The sequence below is a fragment of the Cydia pomonella genome, chromosome 3 (assembly GCF_033807575.1).
Source record: "Cydia pomonella isolate Wapato2018A chromosome 3, ilCydPomo1, whole genome shotgun sequence".
NCBI classification, from domain to species: Eukaryota; Metazoa; Arthropoda; class Insecta; order Lepidoptera; family Tortricidae; genus Cydia; species Cydia pomonella.
Window position 1 is genome coordinate 9382872 of NC_084705.1, and position 26244 is coordinate 9409115.

At 37.1% G+C, this 26244-nt stretch overlaps 1 protein-coding gene across 1 annotated transcript; it reads right to left on the reverse strand.

Annotated features, from left to right (window-relative positions):
- Positions 1-477: 477 nt before the first annotated feature.
- On the reverse strand, positions 478-25608 carry LOC133515999 (RING finger protein 17-like). Its single transcript, XM_061848663.1, has 22 exons — positions 25353-25608; positions 24156-24397; positions 23954-24035; positions 23736-23867; positions 20860-21014; positions 19544-19624; positions 18771-19043; positions 18294-18385; positions 17372-17535; positions 15311-15490; positions 14018-14095; positions 13650-13802; positions 12268-12412; positions 9671-9805; positions 8439-8592; positions 7833-7961; positions 7161-7257; positions 6450-6661; positions 4904-5124; positions 3342-4131; positions 2503-2774; positions 478-2187 (listed from the first exon to the last, which is right to left on the reverse strand). The coding sequence occupies exons 1-22, from the start codon at positions 25408-25410 to the stop codon at positions 831-833; spliced, it is 5202 nt and encodes a 1733-aa protein (XP_061704647.1). The 5' UTR covers positions 25411-25608; the 3' UTR covers positions 478-830.
- Between the last annotated feature and the right edge of the window lie 636 nt (positions 25609-26244).

A 26244-nucleotide genomic window follows, 5' to 3' on the forward strand; every position in this document is an offset into this window, starting at 1 on the left:
TGATCGCAACCGGTTTCGTACAAGGCAGAAATAGTTTTCGATCGCATCTGGTTACGAAGCTCTGGTTGCGTACGCGGCCGAAGGGTGTTTTTTACCTGCTCCTCGAGAAACATAACATTGCTTCCTTGGCGCTAGCTAGCCGTGCGCTCGCATTACCAGTGCAAGCGAGGTCTTCGAATACGTATCTTTGTTTCGGATCGCAGTGTCACAAGTTAAGCTGGTTTGAGAGCGTTTAGTCGCCTACCTTAGACGCACCAATGGAGATCAGACAGCTATTCTGTTAGAATTCTGTATTAGTTCATAATGAATCTTATTCCGTGCTCAATAGAGTAGTAATTCAATAAACGCTACCTATGCGGCCTGCCCATTTTTTCATAGTGGCACGCGCCTTTGCGGTTTTTAAACAATAGATAAGACGATAACCCGTAGAAGCTCACGGAGGAAAATAGAAACTATAACAGTCTAATAAACAACACATTATTATGAAAAGTTTTTTTTAATTATGTTTCATAACAAAACAATGGTTAAGTAACATCTTTATGGATAACTAACTTAATCATACTTAATTAAAAGTAATGTCTAAGTAACTAACAGATAAAGCTTAGATATTTATAATTTTGAGAACACTTAATAAAATTAAAAAGATCAACAGAACCAACTTTCATGTTCACATCAACTTTTTCATTGTAACTTATTCTACATAATCAATATTAGTCAAACTAATCACAGAATGCTTTGGAATTGTTGACGGACATTTTAGCCTTCTTAATCAGATTTATTTACGCATTACCAGATTGCAAGACTTCGACTTATTTAAATGATAAAAAGAACTAAAATTGGTCAGTGGTATACAAATCGTTATCTATCAAATATCCGCTGCTTATGAGCTTGCTGTAAACAAGTTTACCATCTTCATTTTTAAGTTCCACTTGGGGTATAGAATTTTCATACTTTATGATTTTAGTCTGGAATGGCCCCTTGTCCAGGAATGTTTCAATAAATTTAGTCGACACAATATTCATGTCCACGTGGGGATTTACTCTGACATCGTATAAATTAGCCTGTATGCTGGCAGGAGGCAATTTCAACCACTTTTCACTTATTTCTTTCACATTCGATGTAGAAACGACGTCAGTGTTGCCATAATCAACATAGCGTACTTTAACGAGCCCTTTTGATTTGCTGTATCGTTGTATAGTCGCTCTGTACCACCCTGGTTGGCCAGTTTCGTCGTGAAACAAACCAATGCATGGTTTATCTTCATATATTCCGTTCAGCGGCTGCAAATTTGCGGCTTCATTTTGCAAACGTTCGAACATCTCATCATATTTCAAATTATCTTCGTCGTTATGAACAACAGCTAATTCCAGAGTATCTAAATCGTTTATAAGTATAATATTAGATAGGAATTCTTCTTTATAATTTTTTGTATAAGTCAGCATTTTTTCGTCTTTTGACTGGCCTTCTTGATCCATGAGCAAATTCCAATCAGCCATCTCGAAAGACTTTGCGTCGAAGGAACAATCGTGTGACGACAGGACGTCCGCGCTATCGGCGTCTTCATCGTCGATATAATCTGGCCCCGAGTCGGATTTCAGGTCTTCCTTTCCTTGCGTCTTTAAATTTGGGTTTGGCGCGAATTTTTTGACAACGGTCTTAGATCCGTCAGTATACTCTGCCATTTCGAAATCGGCCAAGTGGTCATTTATCCACAATTTGTCATATTTCAACTCTATTGGTAAGAGATCGCCGACACGTTCTCCAGACACTTTGATCAAACAGTGTTTCTCTACGACTGATTTGTGTATGTAATCCAACGTTGTTCTATCCCACTGATTTCCTATTGGGCGAATTCGAGCCAGGATACACTTGTGGGCCTGTATGGGTATCTGATGAAGGGCAATGCTCTTCCTCATGTTGACAAACGAGCAGATTTCTTCATTGCCGTAATCAACGTACTGGACTAAACAGGAGGACGTTTCTTTGTTGACTTCCAACACCCGCCCCCTGTAGAAACGGTTGTCCAGGAAGTACAGCGCGACGCACGGCTCGCCCACGGTCCACTTCGCGTACTGGGCCTTAGGGTCGGGCTTCTTGAAGCGAACCTCGAGCGCCTTGCGGATAAGCTCCAGCGTCTCTTCCTGCGACAGCTGATGTAAAAACACTACACCATCATTGTCAATGTACCTGAAACATAACATTTAATTTAACAAAGTATGTAATAACATAAGAATGTAGAAGAAGCATACTGCGTCGCACGCTACACCGGCGAGGTTTTTAAATTTGAGCATCAGGAGCAAAGAGTAGTATCTATTTATGATATTCAGCCTCTTGAGACAGTATTTTACTTTTTGAGAGCAAGCTGGGCATTGCCACTTATTAGCTGAAACGAGAGAAATAATTAAAACTCGCTCCTAACATTCACAAATATATGACACAATAGATAGAATTGGTTTGTGCACCGCCTGCGCCGCCGTGGACTTAATATTGATATGGACTTACGTCGGTACCCCTGTGAACTCGTTGGTCGGCAAAGGCTCGGCAGGCAGCCAATCAGATATGAACACAGTATTGGAGCAGCCCGCCTGGACCTGGTCGATGTTGGCGTTGACGTCGTCCGCCTCGGGGCTGGAGGCGCCGGTGACGTCCGCATGGACGAGCGGCTTGGTCGGCAGCGGCTCCAGCTGCAGCCACTCGCGCACGGAACCCGTCAAGTTCCCGAACGACAACATTTCGTCGTCGTCGTTCTTAGCGTTTGAATCCTCTGTGGCAGTCTAAAAATAAAATATCCTATTAAACCTTCAACGGGATACGTCAAAACCCATCACACATAACAATCGTATGTGACATTCGAAAACTTGTTCAATTGTTTAGCGTATTTGCGCTTTGCGCACAATAAATGCAAACTTCAAACTGGTTTCTCGATCTTTTTGTGAATGCATTTTATTTTGACATGTAAAATATAATGTACATATCCAATAAGAAATAAATGAATCTATCTATCTATCAATGTGACACGGTTGCTGTGCGTGATGGGGTAGAGTAGAGGAGTCAAGCCGAGATGGGTATTAGCGAACGAAGGTACCTTTAACCTTATACTGAGGTGCTATATTCAAAACTTAAAACCTAAATCCTAGCAAAAACATTTAAAGTAAAACTGGCGGCCAAGACTCGCTAGCTTTTACTGTAAAAAGTAACCAGATCTCAGTAAAAGCCAAGTTTCTAAGGCCTGACTTTACTATCCCTACAACTTGGTTTAAAAACTAGGGCTTGGCCGTTTCATGGCTAAAACGAAGCTATGAGGGCTCAAATGTAAATATTGTAACATAAAGATGAATTACCTCAGATTTGTCCGGTATTGCCAGACCCTGTTCAATAATTTTCAAGTTTAGGCAGCGCCACTCCGACGTGTCGGGCTCCAGAGCACCACCCTGGATGGTGTGGTATACCCATAACTCCACAGGCATACTCCTGTCCTTGAAGTTCCCTATCTTGGTTATAAACACCCTTTTGTAAGCTTCCAGTAGTTCTTTGAGGTACTCTTTAGTGAGTGAAGGCCATTCGGTGCCGACTGCCGGCATCACTCCAGACAAATGACATTTGATCGCGGCGTCTCCCAAGGATTCGAAGTCTGGGGTCAACACTCTTAAATTGTCTAGAGGTACTGCCTCGACCAGTGCGAAATCAGAATAGAACAATTTTGCTTTGTTGTCTGCTAATTCTACGATGACAGCCCGCCGCCACGTTTTGGATTCCTCACAGAATGCGCAACATCTGTCCCCTTCCTTCCAATCCTTTTTGTCATTTTCAGAATTTGCTTTTGAGTATTCTGTCTGTATTTTCTCAAATAAGAGATTGAAAGTCTTCTGCTGGTGAACTAGCGACACGTAGAGTAGAGAAGGCGACTGGTACTGCAGCAACTTGGCTTCGATTCTGAGTGGACCTTTATCCTTAGCTTCCAAATTTTCTTCATCCACTTTGGTATCATCATCTACTTTAGCATTATCGTCGTGGCTCAGTATTTTTATTTTTTTAGCGTTACGCTTAGGTTCTAATTTCTTTGTTTCGCCTTGCGGAGCCTTGTGCATTGCACCTTGGCTTTCGTTGTCGCTCAAGTTGAATCTAAAGAGACTGAAAACCAATACAATAATTAATTATAAAATCAAATAAATATCATACAATATGATATAAATATGTTTAATTTGTCTAAATTATTATATTTCAGCGGTAGTGGCCGAGTGGATATGACGTCCGACTTTCAATCCTGGCTCGTAATAATGAGTTTTTCGGAACCTATGTACGAAATACATATTTACCACTAGCTTTTCGGTAAAGAAAACATCATGATGGAACTGGAAATATGCATACGTCTGCAAATAAATTAAAGGAAGGTATTGTCGTTCGATTTGTAGCTGGCCCCGAACGGCTAATCCTTTGTCTATTGTTAAGTAAAACCGCACATGCCACTACCTGCAAAATAAAATGTTGTATAATTCTAATTGGCACCTGAGCGCGGGCTAGTCCAACGCTCAAAAAACCAGTGTAGGTGCGCTCTCCGATATCGCACCTTTGTTACAGATCTCGAGGACAAATTTTAGACTGGTTCTGTAGCATTCGACTCACCGGCACTCGCTAAATGTAAAAGGACCACACAAGAAATCACAAATTATTTATCCATTTGTTCATTTTGAATCTTATTGCAATTTCTATAGGAGTTGTAATTCAATAACCGGTTAAAGTGACCGAACCATTTTTTATGCAGGTTAGCACGTGCGTTTTACTTAAGAATAGACAAAGGATTACTCGGGGCCAGCTATAAATGAAACGACTATATAAGCAATGCAGGAGGATCATCGGAAGCTAGCTGGTATCTATTTTTTGTTGAAGTTCAATTTATACTTACCCAAAGGTGATGGCGAACTTGTATTTGATCATCTCGTTGTTGACACAGACGACGTCCTCCTCGGTCTTGTCGTAGAGCGTGACGCCGAGCGAGCCGCGGTTGCGGTTGTCCTCCACGTGCAGCTCGAGCACGCGGTCCTCGAAGCGGTGCAGGAGCGCCACGGAGGCCGCGCTCCACTTCTTGTTCAAGGGTGTCACTCCGGCAAGGTGACATTCCGTCGCCTAGTAAAGTATTAAAACAAGGATAATTAAACGGGCCGGGTTCGTGTTCAGGGTCAAATCGACGTTTTTAGAGGGAGAAATAGCTTTTTTACAAGAGGCCTTTGTCGGAAGACAAGCTGTCGTAACAAAACCCCAATAGTCGGAAAATAAATAAGTACCTAATATTGTTATCACTGTACAGCAATAAAGGCGTATTTTATTTATTAATAGGCAGTTTTTATCGCACGGTAAAATTATAGTGAGCTATGGAGTCGATATTAACATTAAAATTAAAGTCATACTCATACTCATTGAGTAATTAAAAAAAAAATGCAATGATTTTCTGTAATATCGTTTATTATTTTGGCTTATAGTTCATAATTTATCTCTTATGAAACGTAGTTTCATACCTACAATTAGTTATATCGCAACAATATACGTAAATTAGTATGTTTAATTTAAGGGGGTCCCTAACGCCAATGACCTTCGATCTGAATCCCTTAGTTTTCTAATGCTTTTTGTAGCTCATCATATTAACAGCAATGACTGTAAGCAGTATAGTGTCCCATATTTACTTCGGAGTTCATAATCTTCGAGATATTTGGCATCAAAGTTGAACAAGTTTAGGCCAAAAAACTAGTTTTCTGGCCATAACGTTTTGTTAACAATTTAAAATTAAAATCTCTGACAAATTTAGAGTTATTAGAGACGTCAAAGACGAACCCAAATATGTAGATTTCGTATATGTAAGATCCTTCACAGCAATCTAGTAACGAAAATAGTGTTTGTTTAGACAATGTTTATAAAAATCATAAATAAATAAGTATTAATTTCTTTCAAATTCCGGCAGACAAGAATGAAGATAAAAGATTAAAGAACCGATAGCCGTTTGTCATATAATCTTATCTGTACTGCAAATGTAGGAGTAACGACTCAAAACTTGTCAAAAATCGATGAAAACCGCGGAGAGCCCCTTAACTAGGCGATTAAGTTAATATAACAATAATTAATTAACTACATTTGATTTATAATTTAAATATTTCATTACTTAGAAGCGAATGCTTACGATTACGATGTTTAAAAGTATGAGAATGAGTATGACTTTAATGTGCATGATTAATTTTAATGTGAATACCGACTCCATGGCTCACTATAATCTTACCGTGTGATGAAAACGACGATACCTATTTATTATATTTATTAAAGGTCAAATACAACAATAAGGAAAAGCCAACAGCTCGATGCCTATAGCGAATCATCCTATGTACGGAGGAGGAGGAGGAGGAGGGGGAGGGGGAGGAGGATGAGGAGGAGGAGGAGGAGGAGCAGGAAGTGTCGTTACGCACCAGCGCGCGCAGCTGCGTGAAGTGCGGGCGCACGGGGCGCAGCGCGCGCCAGTGCACGAGCTGCACGGCGCCCGAGTCCACCAGCAGCACGCGCACGCGCTCGCGCCCCGGCAGCTCCAGCACCAGCGCCCGCGCCCAGGCGGCCGCCGCCGCCGCCGCCGCCGCCGCCTCCGCGCGCCGCCCCGTCTCCGTGCTCACCACGTACACCATGCCTGCACCGTGCACCGAGAACGACCATTAACGTGCGCTACGACTCCAAATATAATGCGATTGACGATCGAACGCTGATCTCGATACTAATATTTTTCTTATTCTTCAAAGTTTATGAAGAAATAAAATTTCTTTAGTTACATATGTGGCATTTTCAAGCAAAAGATACCCACATTGTCGCTTGCCATAATGATGAAATTTGCTTGTATCATTATACGAATAACCTGTCAGAGAATCCTTATGACAAATGATAATGTGGTACCTTTCGATTTTTTTATCACGTTTAATAAAGCTATGGTCACCACGGACTTACCCTAACTAACTTAAATTTCAAGAAAGATGAGGTTCTGCATTTTATTATGCATATGTTTTTACATGTATTATGTTCATTGATTATTTCAAACCCCGTTATCCGATTTGAATAATACTTTTCATAAAATTACTCTATTAAAGTACAAACCTACACTTTAATATCACGTGACCAATAGAATTAAATCATACCGACTTCCGGGAGATGCACGCTCTCAGTGTTAAGAGCCAAACTGTACTCTTGCTCCAAATCCTCGGTCAGTTTTTCGAAAGCGCTCTGCAAGTGGCGCTAAAACCAAAATAGTTTATTATATGACTTTATAATGAGATTTTTCGGTGTATTCCCATCTCCGACCCGTCCACCGGGCAGGGGGAGGGCACAGATGGGAATAAACCTATTCCTATCTGTGGCCGGCGGGGACAAATGGGAATGAATCCTTCCCATCTGGGACCACCTCGGTTTATTCCTATCTTTTTTATTATACAAATGTCTATTTTGATAGTTTCTATATACAGTTGTGTGCAATATAATAGCAGTACATAAAAAAATGGAAATTAGGGGATAACTATTATAACTTACGATCAATTATATTGGATCTTTTTTATAATTATTCTGCATATTTGAAATTGTTACAAAATTAACTGTAACTTTTACTTAAATAATATGGGAATTAAAAAAAAAATCGTGAAATCGGCTTTTTTACTAACTACTAAAAAATACAATTGTGTACTATAATTGTAATTTTGTATCTTGCCTATTATTTTCAATCAAAGCTTTACATCTAAACCCATGTCATTCAGAAACAAATGGGAATACACCGATTTTTCATTAAAATATAAAGTTTGTTCTAAAACTCAACATACCTCTCGCACATAAAACTTATCGGGGCTATAGATGTGCGTTATGTAAACATCTTCTTTTGATTTCAGTTTTAAATTATTGTTCAACATGAACAATTTTGGTTTTTCTCTCAATCCGGATATTTTTGGGTACTGAAAAAAGTCCTCATTGAGATCATGATTATCATGAAATACACGAATACAACACAACACAGTATAAGCCAAGAAAAATGAAATAATGGTTGAACATACAATGGAATGGAACACCTTTTCTATGAGTGGCTTGAGTTCAGGGCATAGATCGTGTCATTCACGATGACGCGTGCCTTGACTCGTATGGTCATGTTATTAAAGGTTAAATTTGACAAATCTGCATGTTATCGTGGATGACACGAACTATACACTTTTGTAAAAATGTTGAAAATCAAGAGACAGCCACATGCTATTCAAAGCTTTAATAGCATGTGGCTGGACCGGGTAGTTGTACGAAAATCCAATACTGTGTTTTTATATCTTAAAAACATGTATCAACTAAGAATAATGGCAGCAAATGCTATATCGGCATGTGAACTACAATAGATTATTTAGGATACTCGACCAACGTTAAAGAGCATAAGCAAAATAAATTACGTGTAACTTGGGGTTGATGAGCTTGGCGCGCTCGTGGAAGGCCAGCGCGTGCGCCAGACTCACGCCGTCCTCGAACGTGGTCACGTCGCACACCAGCCGCATGGCGAAGTTTGGTGTCGACTGCATATTGCGGATGTATATCACCGCTTGTTTGCTGCAAACGATGAAGGTTTAGCATTGCTCTATAGCCCTACAGCATTCAGTCCGTATATTTTTTTATCAAATTTAATATCATGGATCTACTCAATTCTGTATCTGTGAAAGAGCCCTACCTTGTTACCCCTAACACACAACCTTTTAAAAAGAGGCACCAGCCCAGTTAAAATCACGTTTGTTTGTGCTAACTCAATAAACCTTTTTATTTTATAGTATTTATTTTATGTATAGTCCTTTTATAGGGAGCGTTTCGTCAGTAAAGTGCGATTTGAATTTGAATTTTGAATTTATTTATTATTTATTTATATTAAATTATCTCATTCGATCCGTTCGCGCCAGATTTAGTGAATCAACAACTACAATTGTGTTATTTTACCCATTTTTAAACTATCTACTATATGTATGGCAGCATACGTTAAATATTAGATACTTACTTTAAAACGACTATACACGGTGAAATTTTAACCACCGTTCTTACTCGAAAAAAAGTTGGCTGTTTCATAGATACCGGCTGGTATGGTGCCGCTGATTGCGCTATGGGACAGCCAAATTTTTTTCGCGTTGTCGGCATTAGTCTCAAAGTAAAAGTTGTTCAGTATGACCTATAAAGTCATTACGAGTATGAACGGTGGTTAAAATTTTCATTTATACAGGTATAAGTATCGGCAGAGCAGTTGAAGTGAATGAGAATGACATATACACACAGTAATAACACACTAATTGCAATAACCTTAGTGCACGAATGAGTGAACGTAATATAAGTTCGGTATAGGGAGCGTGCATGAATAAATTGTAGGGGGCAGCACAGTTTTCATTTATAGATTTCAGCCCCTAGATGACAAACCCTACTACTACGCACAATAGAGGGTGCATGAACTGTAGGGGGCAGCACCTACTTAGAAGCGTCAATTGTTTTCGTTTTTGATTCAGGTCACGAGATGGCAGACTAACACGCACGGTCTCTATTTAGGCTTTGAAGAAACTCTGGCAAAACAGCCAACTGCAGTTGTTGAACTTGCTTGAGTTGCGAAAAAATATCACTAAGTTTAAAATCCCGTTGTAATTACAGAACTTACTTATTTATAATATTCTGAATGAGGTAGGAGTCTTCACTGGTCCAAGTCCCACACTTGGGCTCACAGTTAGCCAAGCAGCAATTGATTGCCAATGGTGGCGGCGACTGGACTCTGCCTGGTTGCAGCAAACGAAGCCTGAGCAGAAAAAAAAATAACTTAGATGCTTGCACTGCACGCTAGTTTAGGTGGAGTTTAGCCTGTTCCAGGATCCTGTTAAAGGATCCTGCATGAAAATATTATAAGATCCGATCATTATGTCATTAAACATGATCAACTACACTTTACTACACCAAAAATGTGAAATCTGCAATACTTTCTTAAATTATGCAAATATATTAGTTTAAATAATTTTTTTATGTATTTGTTTTTCCCAAGTATACACCGTGTTTTTGCTTTCCGTTAATTTCAAGGGTGCATTCCCGAGCTTAAATTAAATAACTTTCTCAAAGACTCAATTTCGGAGATAATTTTTTTTTTTACTTTTATCTGATAAGGCCCTTACGAGCGTGTACACTTGCCTTAGGGCCTGTTTACATATTGATTAGTGTTTAGTACGAGTTAATAAATTTGATACTAACCTTTCGTATGCGCCTCTCAAAAATTTGCCATTTATTTAGCAACCATGACATATTCATGTTTAAGTTGAATTTGGTTGAATATGTATGGAGCAGATCTGCTTCTAAGCATATGAAAGGCTAAAAAAGTACTATCTCGGATGATTGATGTTTGAAATGACATTGATATGTCACAGTTTTCAATTGTTTGGTTGAGTTAAATGTAATGCCCGTGTTACAACAACGCTATATGCAACATTTAATTACTTTTTATATGAAAAAAATAAAATAAAAAAATTGCACTCCAAATTGTCTGGGACGTATACGGGACGAAGCATATGACGACCTGTCTGGCCTAATGGGTAGGGACCCTGCCTATAGCCGATGGTCCTGGGTTCGAATCCTGGTAAGGGCATTTCTTTGTGTGATGAGCACAGATATTTGTTCCTGAGTTATGGGTGTTTTCTATGTATTTAAGTATTTATAAATATCTATATATTATATTTATATCGTTGTCCCACAACACAAGCCTGAGCTCACTGTGGGACTTAGTCAATTTGTGTAATATGAAATTATATGAAAACACTTTTATTACATTCCTTATGTTATATAAGAACTACATGCTTTCGGTGCACGCGCCATTTATTTTCGTAATTTTGGAGGTTTTTGAGGTGCAATAGCTAGCAGTTTTATTAGAAACAATTAAATTTTATAGGAAGTACAATGAAAATGAAAATGAAAATGAAAACTTGAGTTACATCTGGGCAACCAGGGCACCAGAACAGTGGATAGATAAGCAGTGACCGCCAAAATGGCCAAATATATCGAAACACATACTAATTCAATTAATAAAAAAGCGGCCAAGTGCGAGTCGGACTCGCCCATGAAGGGTTCCTTTATGACGTATTAAAAAAAAACTACTTACTAAATCTCGTTCAACATTTTACCACTTTGGAGTTTGGACACACATTTTACCACTTTGGTAGTGTCTCTCGCGCAAACTATTCAGTTTAGAAAAAAATGATGTTAGAAACCTAAATATCATTTTTAAAGACCTATCCATAGATACCCCACACGTATGGGTTTGATGAAAAAAAAATATATTTTTATTTTATGACTTATTAAAAAAACTACTTACTAAATCTCGTTCAAACCAATTTTCGGTGGAAGTTTGCATCGTAATGTAAAAAATATTTTTTTTTTAGATTTTTCATTCTGTTATTTTAGAAGTTACAGGGCCCTTTTTCACTTTGGAAAGTTCTCTCGCGCAAACTATTCAGTTTAGAAAAAAATGATATTAGAAACCTTAATATCATTTTTGAAGACCTATCCATAGATACCCCACATGTATGGGTATGATGAAAAAATTTTTTTTTTTTAAATTTCAACCCGTATTAAAAAAAAACTACTTACTAGATCTCGTTCAAACCAATTTTCGGTGGAAGTTTACATGGCAATGTATATCATATATTTTTTTTAGATTTTTCATTCTGTTATTTTAGAAGTTACGGGGGGGGGGGGGGGGACACATTTTACCACTTTGGAAGTGTCTCTCGCGCAAACTATTCATTTTAGAAAAAAATGATATTAGAAACCTCAATATCATTTTTGAAGACCTATCCATAGATACCCCACACGTATGGGTTTGATGAAAAAAAGAATTTTTGAGTTTCAGTTCTAAGTATGGGGAACCCCCAAAATTTATTGTTTTTTTTTTCTATTTTTGTGTGAAAATCTTAATGCGGTTCATAGAATACATCCACTTACTAAGTTTGAACAGTACAGCTCTTATAGTTTCGGAAAAAAGTGGCTGTGACAGAATCGGACAGACAGACGGACATGACGAATCTATAAGGGTTCCGTTTTTTGCCATTTGGCTACGGAACCCTAAAAACGTGTGTTCTGATCCGATATATTTGGCCACTTTGACCGTGACAATATATTTGATGGCGGCTGTATTTCACTAAATTCTAAGATTATTGTTTAAACAACAATTGAAGCGAATATACAATGAACTACGTTCATTTAAGGTAAGGAGCTTACTTATGGGCAGGAACGACTTCTGTGCTTCCAAAGTCGATACAGAACACGGTACAGATCGGCTTGTCCGGATTCTTACGGTCGATGCTGACGATGCGGCAGCGCTGCCACATGTTGTCGGTTTTGTTGAACGCTAGGTATAACTTTCCTGAACAATTTTTTAAGACAATGTTAATTTCAGAGTGAACATCAACCACGTTAAAGTGAAGTAACAAAAGAATTCACATAATCTCAGTAAGGCCGCTTGTAGACATCCGGTGTATTCGCCGAACAACGGACCATGTCACGCGACTAACGGGTATCTTTTTCCCTTGTCTCAGTTAGTTTAGCACATACTGTTAGATGAGACAGCGGCGCCTAAGATGATGAATGCATCATTGCATTGATATAATATAATTAAGTCGATTCACAATCTGTCGAAAAAAAATGGCCCTAGAAAAGTAATGTTAGAACGGCTTGAGCATTACTTTTTTTCTTTTAGTCTTGTTTCGGCCGTCGACAACGACAACTGTCAAACATGATGAAATAATCTGAGAAAAAATTCGCTTATAATAGCAAAACTACGAGAAAAAAAACGTCACTTTACACGCCAAGGTCACGGGCGCAAGCTATCTTATGTAAACCTTATTATTTGAAAGTGTCAAGGTTTCTTTGGCTATCTATGTGCTTTAAATCTTTTGAATGTTTGATTACGTTTACTTTTGTATGAAATACATTAATTAAATTATAAAGAAGTGTTATTAGCAACTATTAGACATATTATTCAACGTCAGTTTGCTTCATATATTTTAACATATTTCTTTGGCATTAGGCGTCCATTTCTTTTAATATGTCAATGCATCATTAATTTAATATAATTGTATATTGGTCATGTCATTATCAGAAGCGCTACTTGGTGTTTCAAAAATTGTTCCGTTTCAAGTAATTTTATTCCGAAATAATTGTAAAAAAAATATTAAGATACTAATGTCGCAGTGATCTCTCTTTATAGCATTTTTTAGCATTTTAGACACAAAATACAAAAAAGTTCCATGATTGCATCTTTTTCCTTATTTTTCTCATGCACATACAGAATGTTTTTTCAAAGCTTAAAACATGTTTTGCGCGGAATATTGTAGGTCATACTGAGCAAGATTTAATTGAGACCAACAACGAAATCCCAGAAAACAAAAGAGAACAATATATACCCCTCAGGTCAGGCGGTAGGATATCCGGAAAAGATGGCAAAAGAACAAGAGGACTCTGTGGATTTTACTGATATCGCATTTTGGCTATATGCCTCTCAAGAACATACAATTGCTATCTCCTACATAGATGTGATGGTATGGTGATTCCACTTTATGTAATTTTTAGATACTTAGTCGTAGACATTAGATAGTACTTGCCTTCTGTAATATGTGCTATGGATGGTTTAGGCGACGAAACAGAATTTTTGAACTCTCGCAGCATTTCTTTGACCACGGTTTGGTTGCACGCTCGTTGGACATAGAAATTATGAGGATCCACAATATGTGTGATATAAATCAACTCCTGAGAACCTGTAAATTAAATATATTATTCACAGGTACAGCTCTTACATAAAATCTAGCAAATATTCTGTTACAAATAACCTTACGAAACGACTTAGTAGTGTTGAATGCAAGAATGAGGGAAATCTGTTTAACAAACATTATCAAAACAATCAGATTCCTAGTTTTACAGAATTTTGCTTACTACAATCTTATAATACGGTTGATAAAATAATGAAAACAACCTTCGTGAAGTTGTTTTGGAACTCTGCTTTCTGTAAATGGGGACACTGGTTGTACCACAGGCCTACTCAAAGCTTCACCTGTAACAAAAGAAGCAGAAATATTGATAGTGGAAGAGATGTAGAGTTTAACAAAAAATCGTACTCCTTATTTTCATAGGGGGAAATAAAGGGTGGTCCAGAGATAGAGGCCGTTTGTAAATATTTACATTACTACGTAACAAAAATAAAGTGACACAATTGAATTACGTATTCAGTTTTACTTTTATTTACAGTCAATATGCAAAAAAAATGACAACCCAACATCCTTGTTTAGCACATTTATTCAGTATCTTGGAGCGGAATCGATTGAAAAGTGATTTTCCAGATTTAATTGCGATTTCCTTAGAAAACCACTTCCAAATTCGCTTCATCGCTGGGATGCTGCTAGCTGGCTTATTCCCAGTCGAGAGCAAAGTGTCTTCAATTGGTGTATCTAGTTCATCTTCCGTTATGTAGTATTTGTCTCCCGTTACTTGGGTCAGATCCAGCGGTATGTATGTTTCGTCATGTAAAACGAAGAAGAAATTTCAATCACTGGGAATGCTATCCTTGTAAAGCTTAGCTGCACCTTGACGTTTACACCGGTCGATTTGCCCTTGATTGTAAAATTGTAATTGATTGAAGATTTATTTTTCAGAAAACGACCTTAATTGTATATACAACGTACCCAAATTACATAGAAATCGGATTAGTACTTTGGCTGTAATAAAATAAAAATGTTTTTTCTTTTTTTGCATTTTTTTTACCCTGAAGCATTTGAGGCTTAATTTTTGGTGAAAGCACTAAAATTAATCCAATAAAAGGAAATTATTTTTTTCGCTAAGGGCAGTTTGGCCATGCTTACCCGGCTATACTCTTTCAATTCCCGCCTCGCCTCGTCTCATCTCGCCTCTCCGGTCAAGAAGAGTGTTTCTGTTGCAGTTACTTTATACTCTATATCGCCAGCAATACGGTTCATTATTTACACCAACAAATATTTCATTTCTCGTCTCGCAGACGCGAAATGAAATATTTGTTGACAAGGGTCAATCCTTACTATTTCCACCGAAGATGCGCTGAGAGAGGATTGAAAATCCGCCATACATATTTCAATTCTCGCCACGCGTCGTTTCGTCTCGCCCCTCCGCAGGAAAACCAGCTTGACGAGTCGCTCCAGCCGGCCGTCCCGATGGAGTTGATCGATGACGATGACGTCGACCCGCACTTGCTACTTGAACATCGAGGTTTGTTGGTAGAACGGCAATGATCACTTACTGAATTTAGTCGCGCCGCTGACATGTGACGAGTCGCTTCCGGCCGTCCCGACGGAGTTGATCGACGACGTCGAGCCGCCCTTGCTACGGAACATTGAGGATGAGTCGTAAAACGGCAACGACTTTGGCGGTGGTTGGACCTTTTCCGGTTTCTGCTTAGGGGCATTCTTTTGACGCACGTCTGAAAAATGTGAATAGTGAGCAAGTCAGCGTTAATTTCAGTGGATTCAGATTCTTAAATGGAGTGATCGTTTTCGTTAATAAAGGGCTAGAAACCTTGATGGTTTTATTGAGCTCTAAGCTTTGAGTTCTGAACTCAGAAATCCGGGTCCGGCCCCCGAATCCCTACATTTAGACCGCAGAAAGCGGTTTCACTTTGCTTTCGCAATTCACCCTGCGAAAAGGAAGACCTAGACGTGGCCTTCAAGTAGAAAGTTTAGAGATATAGATCGTGACATTCACGACGACGCGTACCTTGACTCGTAGGTTATTAAAGGTTAGATATGTCAAAACTGCGGGTCATCGTGGATAACATGAACTATACCTGTCTTAAATGATCAAAAGACACTGTAGAGCACTGTAAATGTTGTCAACGTAAAATCATTATTGTATCTTAGCAATATTCAATGTCGTCCAAAATCAAGAAGCTGCCAAATGCCTCTGCAGTGCGGGTGTCTCTTGTAAAATGCCGATTCGGAATTGTAAGTTCATGAAATTTGCCTCAATGTAAAGTTCATGAAATTGGCACTATGGAAAACAACACACAATTATACAATGATTAATAATTATACATAATTATCAAAGTTATTTTAACTTCATTCTGACAGAAATTCAGAGACTGAATAGTAGGCCTTTTGTAACAGGAGTGATTTTAGTTTTAGGGCAAAGCCTAAGCATGTCTTACTGCTTTAAATGGTAGCAGGGATTTTATTATATATCTGCGGACCCAAAACGTGCAAACTGTTTGCCGCTTTTGCAAGACGGTGCCTCGGCACATCCAGGTCGTGTTGTCTGCTGTCATAAAATCGACCGCTTTTCCAATTTTTTTTAGTGAACGATTCCAGATTCTGCCGGACGTACTTGCCAGCTTCCAGAATGAAAATAGAGGGTAATGTCAGGATTTTGAGGTCTATGAATGGCTGCTGGGCCGGCGTCTGTAGCGACGCGTGCAATTTTTCTAATGATTTCCTTTTGAATAAGAAAAGAACTATCCCTGTCAGCAGCCAAGCCCCACAAGTCTATGCCATACGGAGTGGCAAGACGCATTATAAGCTATAAAAAGGTTTTCGTTTGATAGGATAGGCATGAGACGGGTTATTATAAAGTAGGCAGAATTGAGTTTTGTACATATCCTGTCGATATACTTGTTGCCATTTTAGACCATAACAATCGGGATTGCAATATTTTCCACAAGTACTGAATAGTGTCAGCAGTTTTTAGACTTTGCCTTAAGTTAAACTCAACTAGGTTGGTTTTTTCGAGATTTAGGAGCATCCCATTCATTACAAACCACTCAATAATTACAAGAGGTTACCTATAACGTACCGTACATTTGCTAGCAGTTGGTCTCTGCTGTCGGCATTAATAATGGCGCAGATATCCTCCGCATGCATTGTAAAATCTACTATTGGCGAGTCAAACGGAAGGTCATTCATTAGAATTAGGAAAATGTTATTTCCAATATTCGACCCTTGCGGTACGGTACGGACCTGTTTCCTATGGGGATAAGACTCGACTTCTTATTATTCACGTCAGTCGATTGTTTTCTGTCGCATAAGAAGCAACTTGAGTACAATGCCACGCACGCCATAGTGTTCGAATTTGTTTGCGATGAGGTTGTGATCGACCAAATCAAAAAAAAGAAAACAGACGCAACGCGTTTCCTGTCCTCGAAGTGTTCCAATACGGTTCGCTTCAAAAGGCGAACGGCGCCGGTTGTGGACCTAATACCAACTTGGTACGCGTGCTGCTGCTTACAGAGTGCGCTGTTAGCTGTTAGGAACTTAGTCGGTCGCAAAATCCCATCTCAAACATTTTCGATACATTATTTCAAGGAGCAAACCTTTAGGGAGTTCAGGCGGATATACTGGAGCGACCGGTGCTGGAGGTATCTCGGTTCCCTCTTCCAATTCTCCCGTTGAGATCAAGCTGTAGCGCGATTTAGCGTTCCCTTCCAAATGTATGTAATCGCTAATTAGGTTACAAACGTCGTCGTTAACAGCCACTCTAAAAAACAGACAAAGTTCAAATACCCGAACAACCAACCTACAATGTAAAAGAATCCAACTCACTAACAGCACATACTGACACTTAACATAGTTATAATAATAATAATGGGCGAAAATACATTTAATGCCTAATATCTTGAACCTTTTCAAATTGAAATCAATTTCTATTTCAGGTAACTTATGAGAAAATCAGACTTATTTTCAATTATAATACAATTAACTTAAAATTTAATACATAACATTGGGTTATTCCCACTAGTTACCACCAAGTTGTTACCAGTGGTAACTACTGGGAAAAAAACTCACCCGTTACCAGTGGTAGCTACTGGGAAAAAAATCCCACTAGTTACCACCAACTTAGTTTGGTAGTAAAAGGTGGGAAAAAAATCCCAGTAGACACCACTGGTAACAACTTGGTGGTAACTTGTGGGAATTACTCGTAAAATGTAACAAAATTCTTTATTTTTCCTTAATGCAACTGTTTTACTGTTGGCAGGTCTGTTATTATTACCACTGCGTTACCATTTTGCCCCAAAGATTGATTAGCGTAATTTATAAAATAAAATAAAATATCGCTGCAGCGATGATAGACTATTATAGAAAACATTATAAATATTCTGAATGAATATAAAAAAGTATGGAAATGTTATCTTTTATTAACTAATTCGTCTTTCGATTTTGGTACTCAATTTCTATAAGCACCATTTGCACTACTAAAGAAAAATACATATCATAATTATAGTATGTCTTGCTTACTTTAAATTTTCATTCTTAAGCTTGCTTTTGTTCAAATACCATGGCGATTCAGCTATCTGCTTGGCATCTTCCAGTAGAACGCACAGATTCAACTAAAAAAGTGAAATTCATAAGTGTTATGTGACTTATGTTTCATAATTTTCATAAAAAGTGGAAACTGTATAATAAATTAAGTGTGCAAGCGTATTACGGTCGTGCTTGTCGAGCGCGAAATGTGTCTCTTACAGTCGCGCGTCGTCAGAAAGTATGATAAAGTATGGTGTGCTGATTGTAATGATCGTACGTAGAACTCATTTTCATGTTTCTTGTGCGTATCCTCGTGAGACCCAATGTCATAAATATATTAAACAGAGTTTTAACTCTGTACATATAGTGCTAAAGTTAAAATTTCTCCGAAAAGGATGACGTCATCGGTTCAAAGGAGGTTAAATCATTGAATAACATATAAATTAATGCATGTAGGTACTTTGTCTTTACCTGTTTCATTTTCTTTTTATCCAAAGAGAGAGTCATGGTGTTTATCACTTCTTTAGCCTTTTTTATTGTTTTTGTAATATCTTCCTTTACCTTATACAGAGATTGTTTTTCAGCACATTTTAACTTAGTAATAATTTCTGTAATTTCAGTTTTATGTTTTTGTACAATTGAATTAAGTTTTGAAAAGTGTTGCTCAACGGTGGAAATCATTTGCGTCAGCTCTGAAGCTGATCCAGTCTCGTTCTCTATGTTATATAACAGGTGCCCAACCTCCTGAAATGATATAATAATAGATAGGTATTGAAGGGCTTGAAGATCTTGACGCCAAACGTCAGCTCCGAAAAACTCGGAGCAAGCCCTCCTACAACTATACATACAACTCATCTGAACAGCTCTACTGTGTTCCGTGCAGCCGAACTTTCAAAACTAAATTTGGATTTGCAAGTAAGTCACGCTCACGCCCATGCGCGTAATAGTAAGTAATAACGAATATTTAATAACAATATTAATTTAAAAAAAACTTGTCAGGATGTTGCCGTCGACGGATACGTCTGGGAGGACATCATCAATATCATCATCACTATTTGAGAACACTGGTTAGATCTATCATTTCAATATAGCAAAGCGCTTGTTCAAAGCGGAATAATAAAAATATTACAATAAAATGTGAATGTTGCTATCTCATTGCAGCAAATGCTGTGGTCTCTTCTTGCATCTTAAGTAAAACTTACAAGTATGAAAATATTTAATTGACATTAAGTACAGGAACTTACCACTGCTGTTTTAGTAAGTCTCCTAAATGTTTCATCTACTTTTGGAAATATCCCGTTTAGGTCTTCCAGAAAACCTTCATTCTGGAAGTAAAAAAACATACATACCAAATGACATTATTGTAACCAGGGATAAAGGATAAAGTGGGGGTGATTTTTTTTTTGCTTCAATCCTACAGTGTGGGATACCCGTTGGAAAGGTATTTCAAAACTAATAGGGGTCTTCAACAAACATTGTTTGATAAAGTGAATATATTCGGCTATAAAAAAATATAAAATATAAAAAGCTTACTTTAATTAGGTACTATATATGCAAATTTGCCTATTTATTTAACTCGCGTGAAAGGTACCGTTTCATCCCTTGGTTAACAATTTACTATACTTTAAGCTCCAGTTTAGCTTATTGTGACGGAAGAGTAACTACGGAACCCTACACTGAGCGTGGCCCGACATGCTCTTGGCCGGTTTTTTTTTAATTATTTTGGTTTCGGAACCGAGACGTTGCGTATTAAGCATGATACGAGTATAATGATTAGTGGCTACGAAATAGTACGTTTATTTTAATTTCGCAATGTTCCTTCTGGAGTAGGTCCATGAAACTTTTGCATAATTTAGAATATAAATTGCTTCATATTTGAAAAAAAAAATGGTGTGTGTACCATGAGCCAAACTTGATATACAGGGTGATTCTTTTTTTATTTTTGTTTTTTTTTTTACAAGAATTTCAATGGTTAGGGTGTTAATATTTTTTTTGCACATAGCTTTTAGTCTTATTAATATTTGTACAAAATTTGAAATTCGTCACTTTCATAGTTTAGGAAAAAATAATTAAAACAGTTTTGGGGTTAATCGGGTGTTTTTCACCCCCAGGGGGTAACAGAGGGATGAAACTTTGTGCAGAGTATAACCTCCCCAAAAGGCATTGTTTGATTACAGTTTCGGCCCAAAATCGCTGGGGGCAATTTTTCCTAGGCTATCCTGCTACACCCTTTAAATCGGAAAATAATTACCTGCTAAAAATATTTTTTTCTCCTACGTGTTTGGATGGTTAGTTTAGTTATAATAATATTCATTCACGCAACGATGCACTAAAAGTTGTATCTAGAAATATTTAAATCTAGCAAAAAAAGTGGATTTCTGCAAAATATCATTAGTTTTTGCAATATGTGAAAGTAATTTTTTGAATAAACCGATATCTCGTTCATTTTCTTATTTCTTTATTATATTCTAATTTTAATTCGAATATTGGAATATCTCGTGAGAAAAAAAACGAATATTCGAATACCTGAAAGTTCCGATAATTTGGAATCCCTACTCACCACTTCTTGCATGGATGCTACATTGTGGTTCTTACAAGACTTCTCACCTCCCACCATGAGACAATCCATACAAATAGACTTCTGGCAGTCCTTACAGTAATAGTCAAGTGTCTTATCACTGTGAATTTTGCACTTGTTGGCGTGGACGAGCGGTTCTACAAAAAAAATGTTATTACATAAGTGAAATCAACAACATACGAGTACAATACAAATGTATGATGTGCCGTCAGAAAGTTTCCAAAATAGCAAAACTCCTACTTAGAAATTATTCAGAAACTTCACTTTTGTATACGAATCGAAATTTTCCTGAAATTTCCGAGATTTTTTCTAACTTTTTGGAAACTTTCCACAACTTGCATATCTCTACATATAGGGAATGCAATACCGGTATACCAGGATCCTGAAATACGGGGATCCCGCATGCAATTTGCAGGATTAATCCCGCTCGTAAATTAAGCGGAATCCCGCGGGATTTATTAGCTACATTGTTCGTACAAGTAACAAGTGCGCGGGCACACAACTACTCGCGAAATTTCTTCTGTGCGGTGAGGAATTTAAGGGAATAAGGCCAAAAAAGAGAACTTCGCCCGAATTTATCTGTTATAATTCCTATAGTTGTAATTGTAATTACGACGTTACCGCAAGGATTTGTGCATTGATTAATGTTTTGACTGACAAGAAAGGCCGGTTGTAGATGTCCGGTGTTTTCGCCGGACAATTGTCCGGGTTAGGCGACGATGTCTGGTTTTCTTGAGTGTAGCTGTCGGTAGCCATGTACAAAACCGGACGTAGTCGCGTAACACGGTCCGGTTTCCGGCGAAAACACCGGACATCTACAACCGGCCTAAAGGTACCCAACTGTCCGGTTCCGATTTGATTTATATTTATATATGTTATAGAGTAGTCTAAAATAACAGACACGTATATTTTTAAATGCCCAAACTCAACCTATTGGGAGAAATTGTCCTCCAAAGTACTAAAAAGTTACTAAATCTTCTAACTCCTATAGAAAGTGATGCTCGAGCAACTTGCTAGTTAATGGCTTGTTTGATAACAGGAAAAAATAATGTACACGTGTTTTTAACCGACTTCAAGATTTCAAAAGAGGAGGTTATCAATTCGGTTGTATGTTTTTTTTTTATGTTTGTTACTCCATAACTCCGTCATTTCTGAACCGATTTTGAAAATTATTTTTGAATGTTGCTTGAATGTATATATATACAGATTGGTCCCGTTTTTGTCAAAACTCTGTTCTGATGATGGGATCCATTAGGAATCGAGGGAACTCTTCAAATGTGAAAGGCATACATATAGTGATTTTTGTATTTTCTGTAACAAATCAAGCATTTACATTCAAAAAAGTGACATTTGATGAAGTGGAACTGCTGATGATGATCAGAATGGAACTCTTCAACGACGCATAGTACACGTTTGGCGATTTCTCCTCTTCGCTGTGTTTGTTAAGTAAATTAAATTTTCAAAACAATTATTTGTCAGGTTCTAGTTCTGACGATGGGGTCCATGAGGAATCGAGGGAACTCTTCAAATATGAAAGGCATACATATAGTGATTTTTGTATTTTCTTTAACAAGTCAAGCATTTAAATTTTAAAAAGTGACATTTGATGAAGTGGAACTGCTGATGATGATCAGAATGGTACTCTTCAACGACGCATAGTACACGTTTGGCGATTTGTCCTCTTCGCTGTGTTTGTTAAGCAAATTAAATTTTCAAGACAAATTTTTGTCAAGTTCGAGTTCTGATGATGGGGTCCATAAGGACTCGAGGGAACTCCTCAAATGTTAAAGGCATATATATAGTGATTAGTATTTTCATTAACAAATCGAGTATTTACATTTGTAGAAATGACATTTCATGAAGTGGAATTGCTGATGATGAACAGAACGGCACTCTTCAATGATGCATAGTTCACGTTTGGCAATTTGTTCTATTTGCCAAGCAGTTAGGTTTTCAAGGCACATTTTTATATTTCTATCCTATTTAGTTTTTTTAATAATTATCTGGTGCTTTATTTCATGCATGGTTTGAAATAATTTATCTTAAATACAGTCGAATACTCTATTGCGGGTAGGTATTTTACCAATCTGGGGCAAATCTGAAATGTGTCAAGGTGGGTGCAGTGGCAAAAAAAAAACATGTTACCTCCTTTTCTACATAATTAGGCGTAGGACGCTGTCTTTTTAATTTCATTGTATGAAATCTCAAATCAACAATAATCTAAAAAAAAACTACTTACTAGATCTCGTTCAAATCAATTTTCGGTGGAAGTTTGCATGGCAATGTATATCATATATATTTTTTAGATTTTTCATTCTGTTATTTTAGAAGTTACGGGGGGGGGGGACACATTTTACCACTTTGGAAGTGTCTCTCGCGCAAACTATTCAGTTTAGAAAAAAATGATATTAGAAACCTCAATATCATTTTTAAAGACCTATCCAAATCCATAGATACCCCACACGTATGGGTTTGATGAAAAAAGATTTTTTGAGTTTCAGTTCTAAGTATGGGGAACCCCCAAAATTGTTTTTTTTTCTATTTTTGTGTAAAAATCCTAATGCGTTCATAGAATACATCTACTTACCAAGTTTGAACAGTATAGCTCTTATAGTTTCGGAAAAAAGTGGCGGTGACATAATTGGACAGACAGACGGACATGACGAATCTATAAGGGTTCCGTTTTTTGCCATTTGGCTACGGAACCCTAAAAATCATTAACTAATCTTTAAAAAAATCAAGAAGATAAAAACTTAATTGCATTGATATAAGGTTTATTTTGCTTTACCTCTAAGAACAGTTTATTCAGTATATGCGCACAAATATGAAATTGTCACTGATAGAAAATTAATACTTGCCTATATTTTGAAGAACATGTGTTTTGAAGACTACAAATTTTTTGTGTGTCTTGTTGAAGCAGTTTTCACATAATATTGTTTGGCACTGTTGGCACATTTTAGTGGTAAATTGATGGCATTCAATGCATTTTCCTGAAACATATGGAAATCTGGTTGAAAACTGTTTCATAATTATAACTCAGATCAAGACTGTACTCAAAATATACAAACAAAAATACCTGTTGTGTAGTCAGTATTGTGTATAATAGACTTGAGATCCACAAAATAATTTTCACTGTGATCATTTTTACATTCGGCTTCCTGCAAAGTAAATAATTTTTCAATAAAAGCTACTTGTGTGTAGGTACTTTCCCATATTAGGTATACAAATCTTACTCTAAATGTTTAAATAAATAGAGAATAATTAACATGATTTCTTACCAATATGAGTTCCATCGCGATTTCTCCAAACATGGACATGTTGACAGGAAACATTTTGTAAAATTCCCTTTTGTTTTTCACCAGCTTGGCCGGGTCACTTATTGTCATCTCTGAGCTTTGGTGGCACACCTTGCACTCAATTGGCTCCGAAAATTTGATGATGCTTTGAATGCATGTCTCACACATGGTATGGCCGCAAGTCAGGAACAAGGGAATGTTCCCTTTTAAATGAGAACCAATACCTGTAAATGATTAGTTCATAGTAATACAGAATTACAGAGAAATATCCAGCATTTATATATATTGAATCTATTATTTTGCCATACATTTAATAAATGGATCATTCTAAGTTATTAGTTACTAACAATATCCATGAAACATATCCATACTTTTCTTTAAAAAATGAAATAAATAATGGTAATTCCCTTAAAAGATTGAATTTACTTTAATACATACAGTCAATTTCATTTCATTAATTAACTAAGTTTTGTCACAATTGCACCTCAAACATGCAAAACGTCTCTCCCCTTGCCTGTCCCTTTCCAGGTTTTACGATAAATCCGTAATTTTATCCAGATCTAATTATCTCCAAACAGGTAAATTTGGTATATTTCATAAATTAATATATTCGACCGCGGTCCGCAGGCCAGGAGCATATATCGTCAGTCATATTGTTTAGATGCTATCATGAATTTAAAAAATAGTCAGGCGGTTGTAACATGGTGGAAAGACCGTCAGCTGGTCACATGAACAATTAAAATCTATTTATTTAAAACAATAGATTTTTAATATTGATATGATCACTATAAGATAGTGGTAGGTTATCTTATTACCAGACAGAAGTTTTTGTGGCAAAATAAAGTGATTGACTAAATCAAATATCGACATGTCTTCTCCTTCAACCTAGCGTTTTCCCGGCCTAGCGTCAGGGTCCGCTTTCCTACTTAATCTTCTGCACTTTGCCCGGTCTTCGGCATCCTCATATGTGAGATTGTTATTGTTATTGATCATGGTATTATTTTAATAAACTTTAATTCTTTACTATAACTAAAACTAGATAAATGTGTGGTAAGTACCGGCTAACGTTATTCTACTACCTATGTTGATTTTGAAAGGTCGCCATATAGTATAGATCTATTGAAACAAGCGCAGCATTTGATATAAAAGTTAAGATCTAAAGACAAACAAAATACTTACATGTTACATTATAAAGTTGACTGCAGTTTGGACAAGACTTTTTTATATTTACGTCCATGATGTAAAATTTTCGATAGCATCAGTTTACTTTTATGTTTAATATCCTACTATCTATTTAATAATTACAAATTATCAAGAAATAAGTTTACTTAGATAATAACGCTATCATAAACCGAATATGTGCATATATAACTTTAATTACTGAATTCCAATTTTCGTCGGACCGCACGCCGTTTACAACGAGAAAAGAAAAGAAAATATAATATGGTAGTTTGGTAACGCAACTAGGAACAAAAAAAGTTTTGTATGGAATTTGTTTCGCAAATCATTGCCAACGAAGAATAAGAAAACGTCAATGCTATTTATTTTGTCAAGTTTACATCAAGTCAACTGTCAGCCTAATTGTTTTGTTTGTTATGAAGGCTTCAATGTTTTGTTCGGGTATTTCGAGTAATTCGAGAAAATAGTCAACCGTGATCAGAGTAAAGAGCGAGTTTGTTACAATGCCAGCGAGAAAACGGTTTACTAAGTGTGAAATATGTGGCAAGCGAGCCACTCGAGAAAATCACGAAAAAAGGGATTTTATGGGGAAATTTCCCTTGGATGAAGACCGGTAAGTATTGCTTTAGATACTTTTGACCTTATTTTGGTTCAGCAGGCTATAAACACATCGAAAATTAGATATTTTATGTTCTTTTTCGTTGTGAACTAGGGATGTACTATAACTATCGATAACTGTAGTTTTATTTGTATATCAGTGTAAATAATTAAATAAAATATGTGAAATTTCCTGAGAACTTGCATGCAATATGATCATAATTAATTCGACGAAGATTAATAATGCATAAATTGTCTACAATAATTTATGCATTAATGGTCATTAGTTAACATA

What these genes read in the sequence shown, in the direction of transcription:
- LOC133515999 (XM_061848663.1), bottom strand. Translation starts at nt 25,410, where the DNA reads ATGGACGTAAATATAAAAAAGTCTTGTCCAAACTGCAGTCAACTTTAT. An exon ending in CAGCGGCGCGACTAAATTCA is followed by an intron (nt 14,096 to 15,310) that starts GTAAGTGATCAT and finishes CTTTTGTTACAG; the next exon opens with GTGAAGCTTTGAGTAGGCCT. An exon ending in CATAGCACATATTACAGAAG is followed by an intron (nt 12,413 to 13,649) that starts GCAAGTACTATC and finishes AAAATTGTTCAG; the next exon opens with GAAAGTTATACCTAGCGTTC.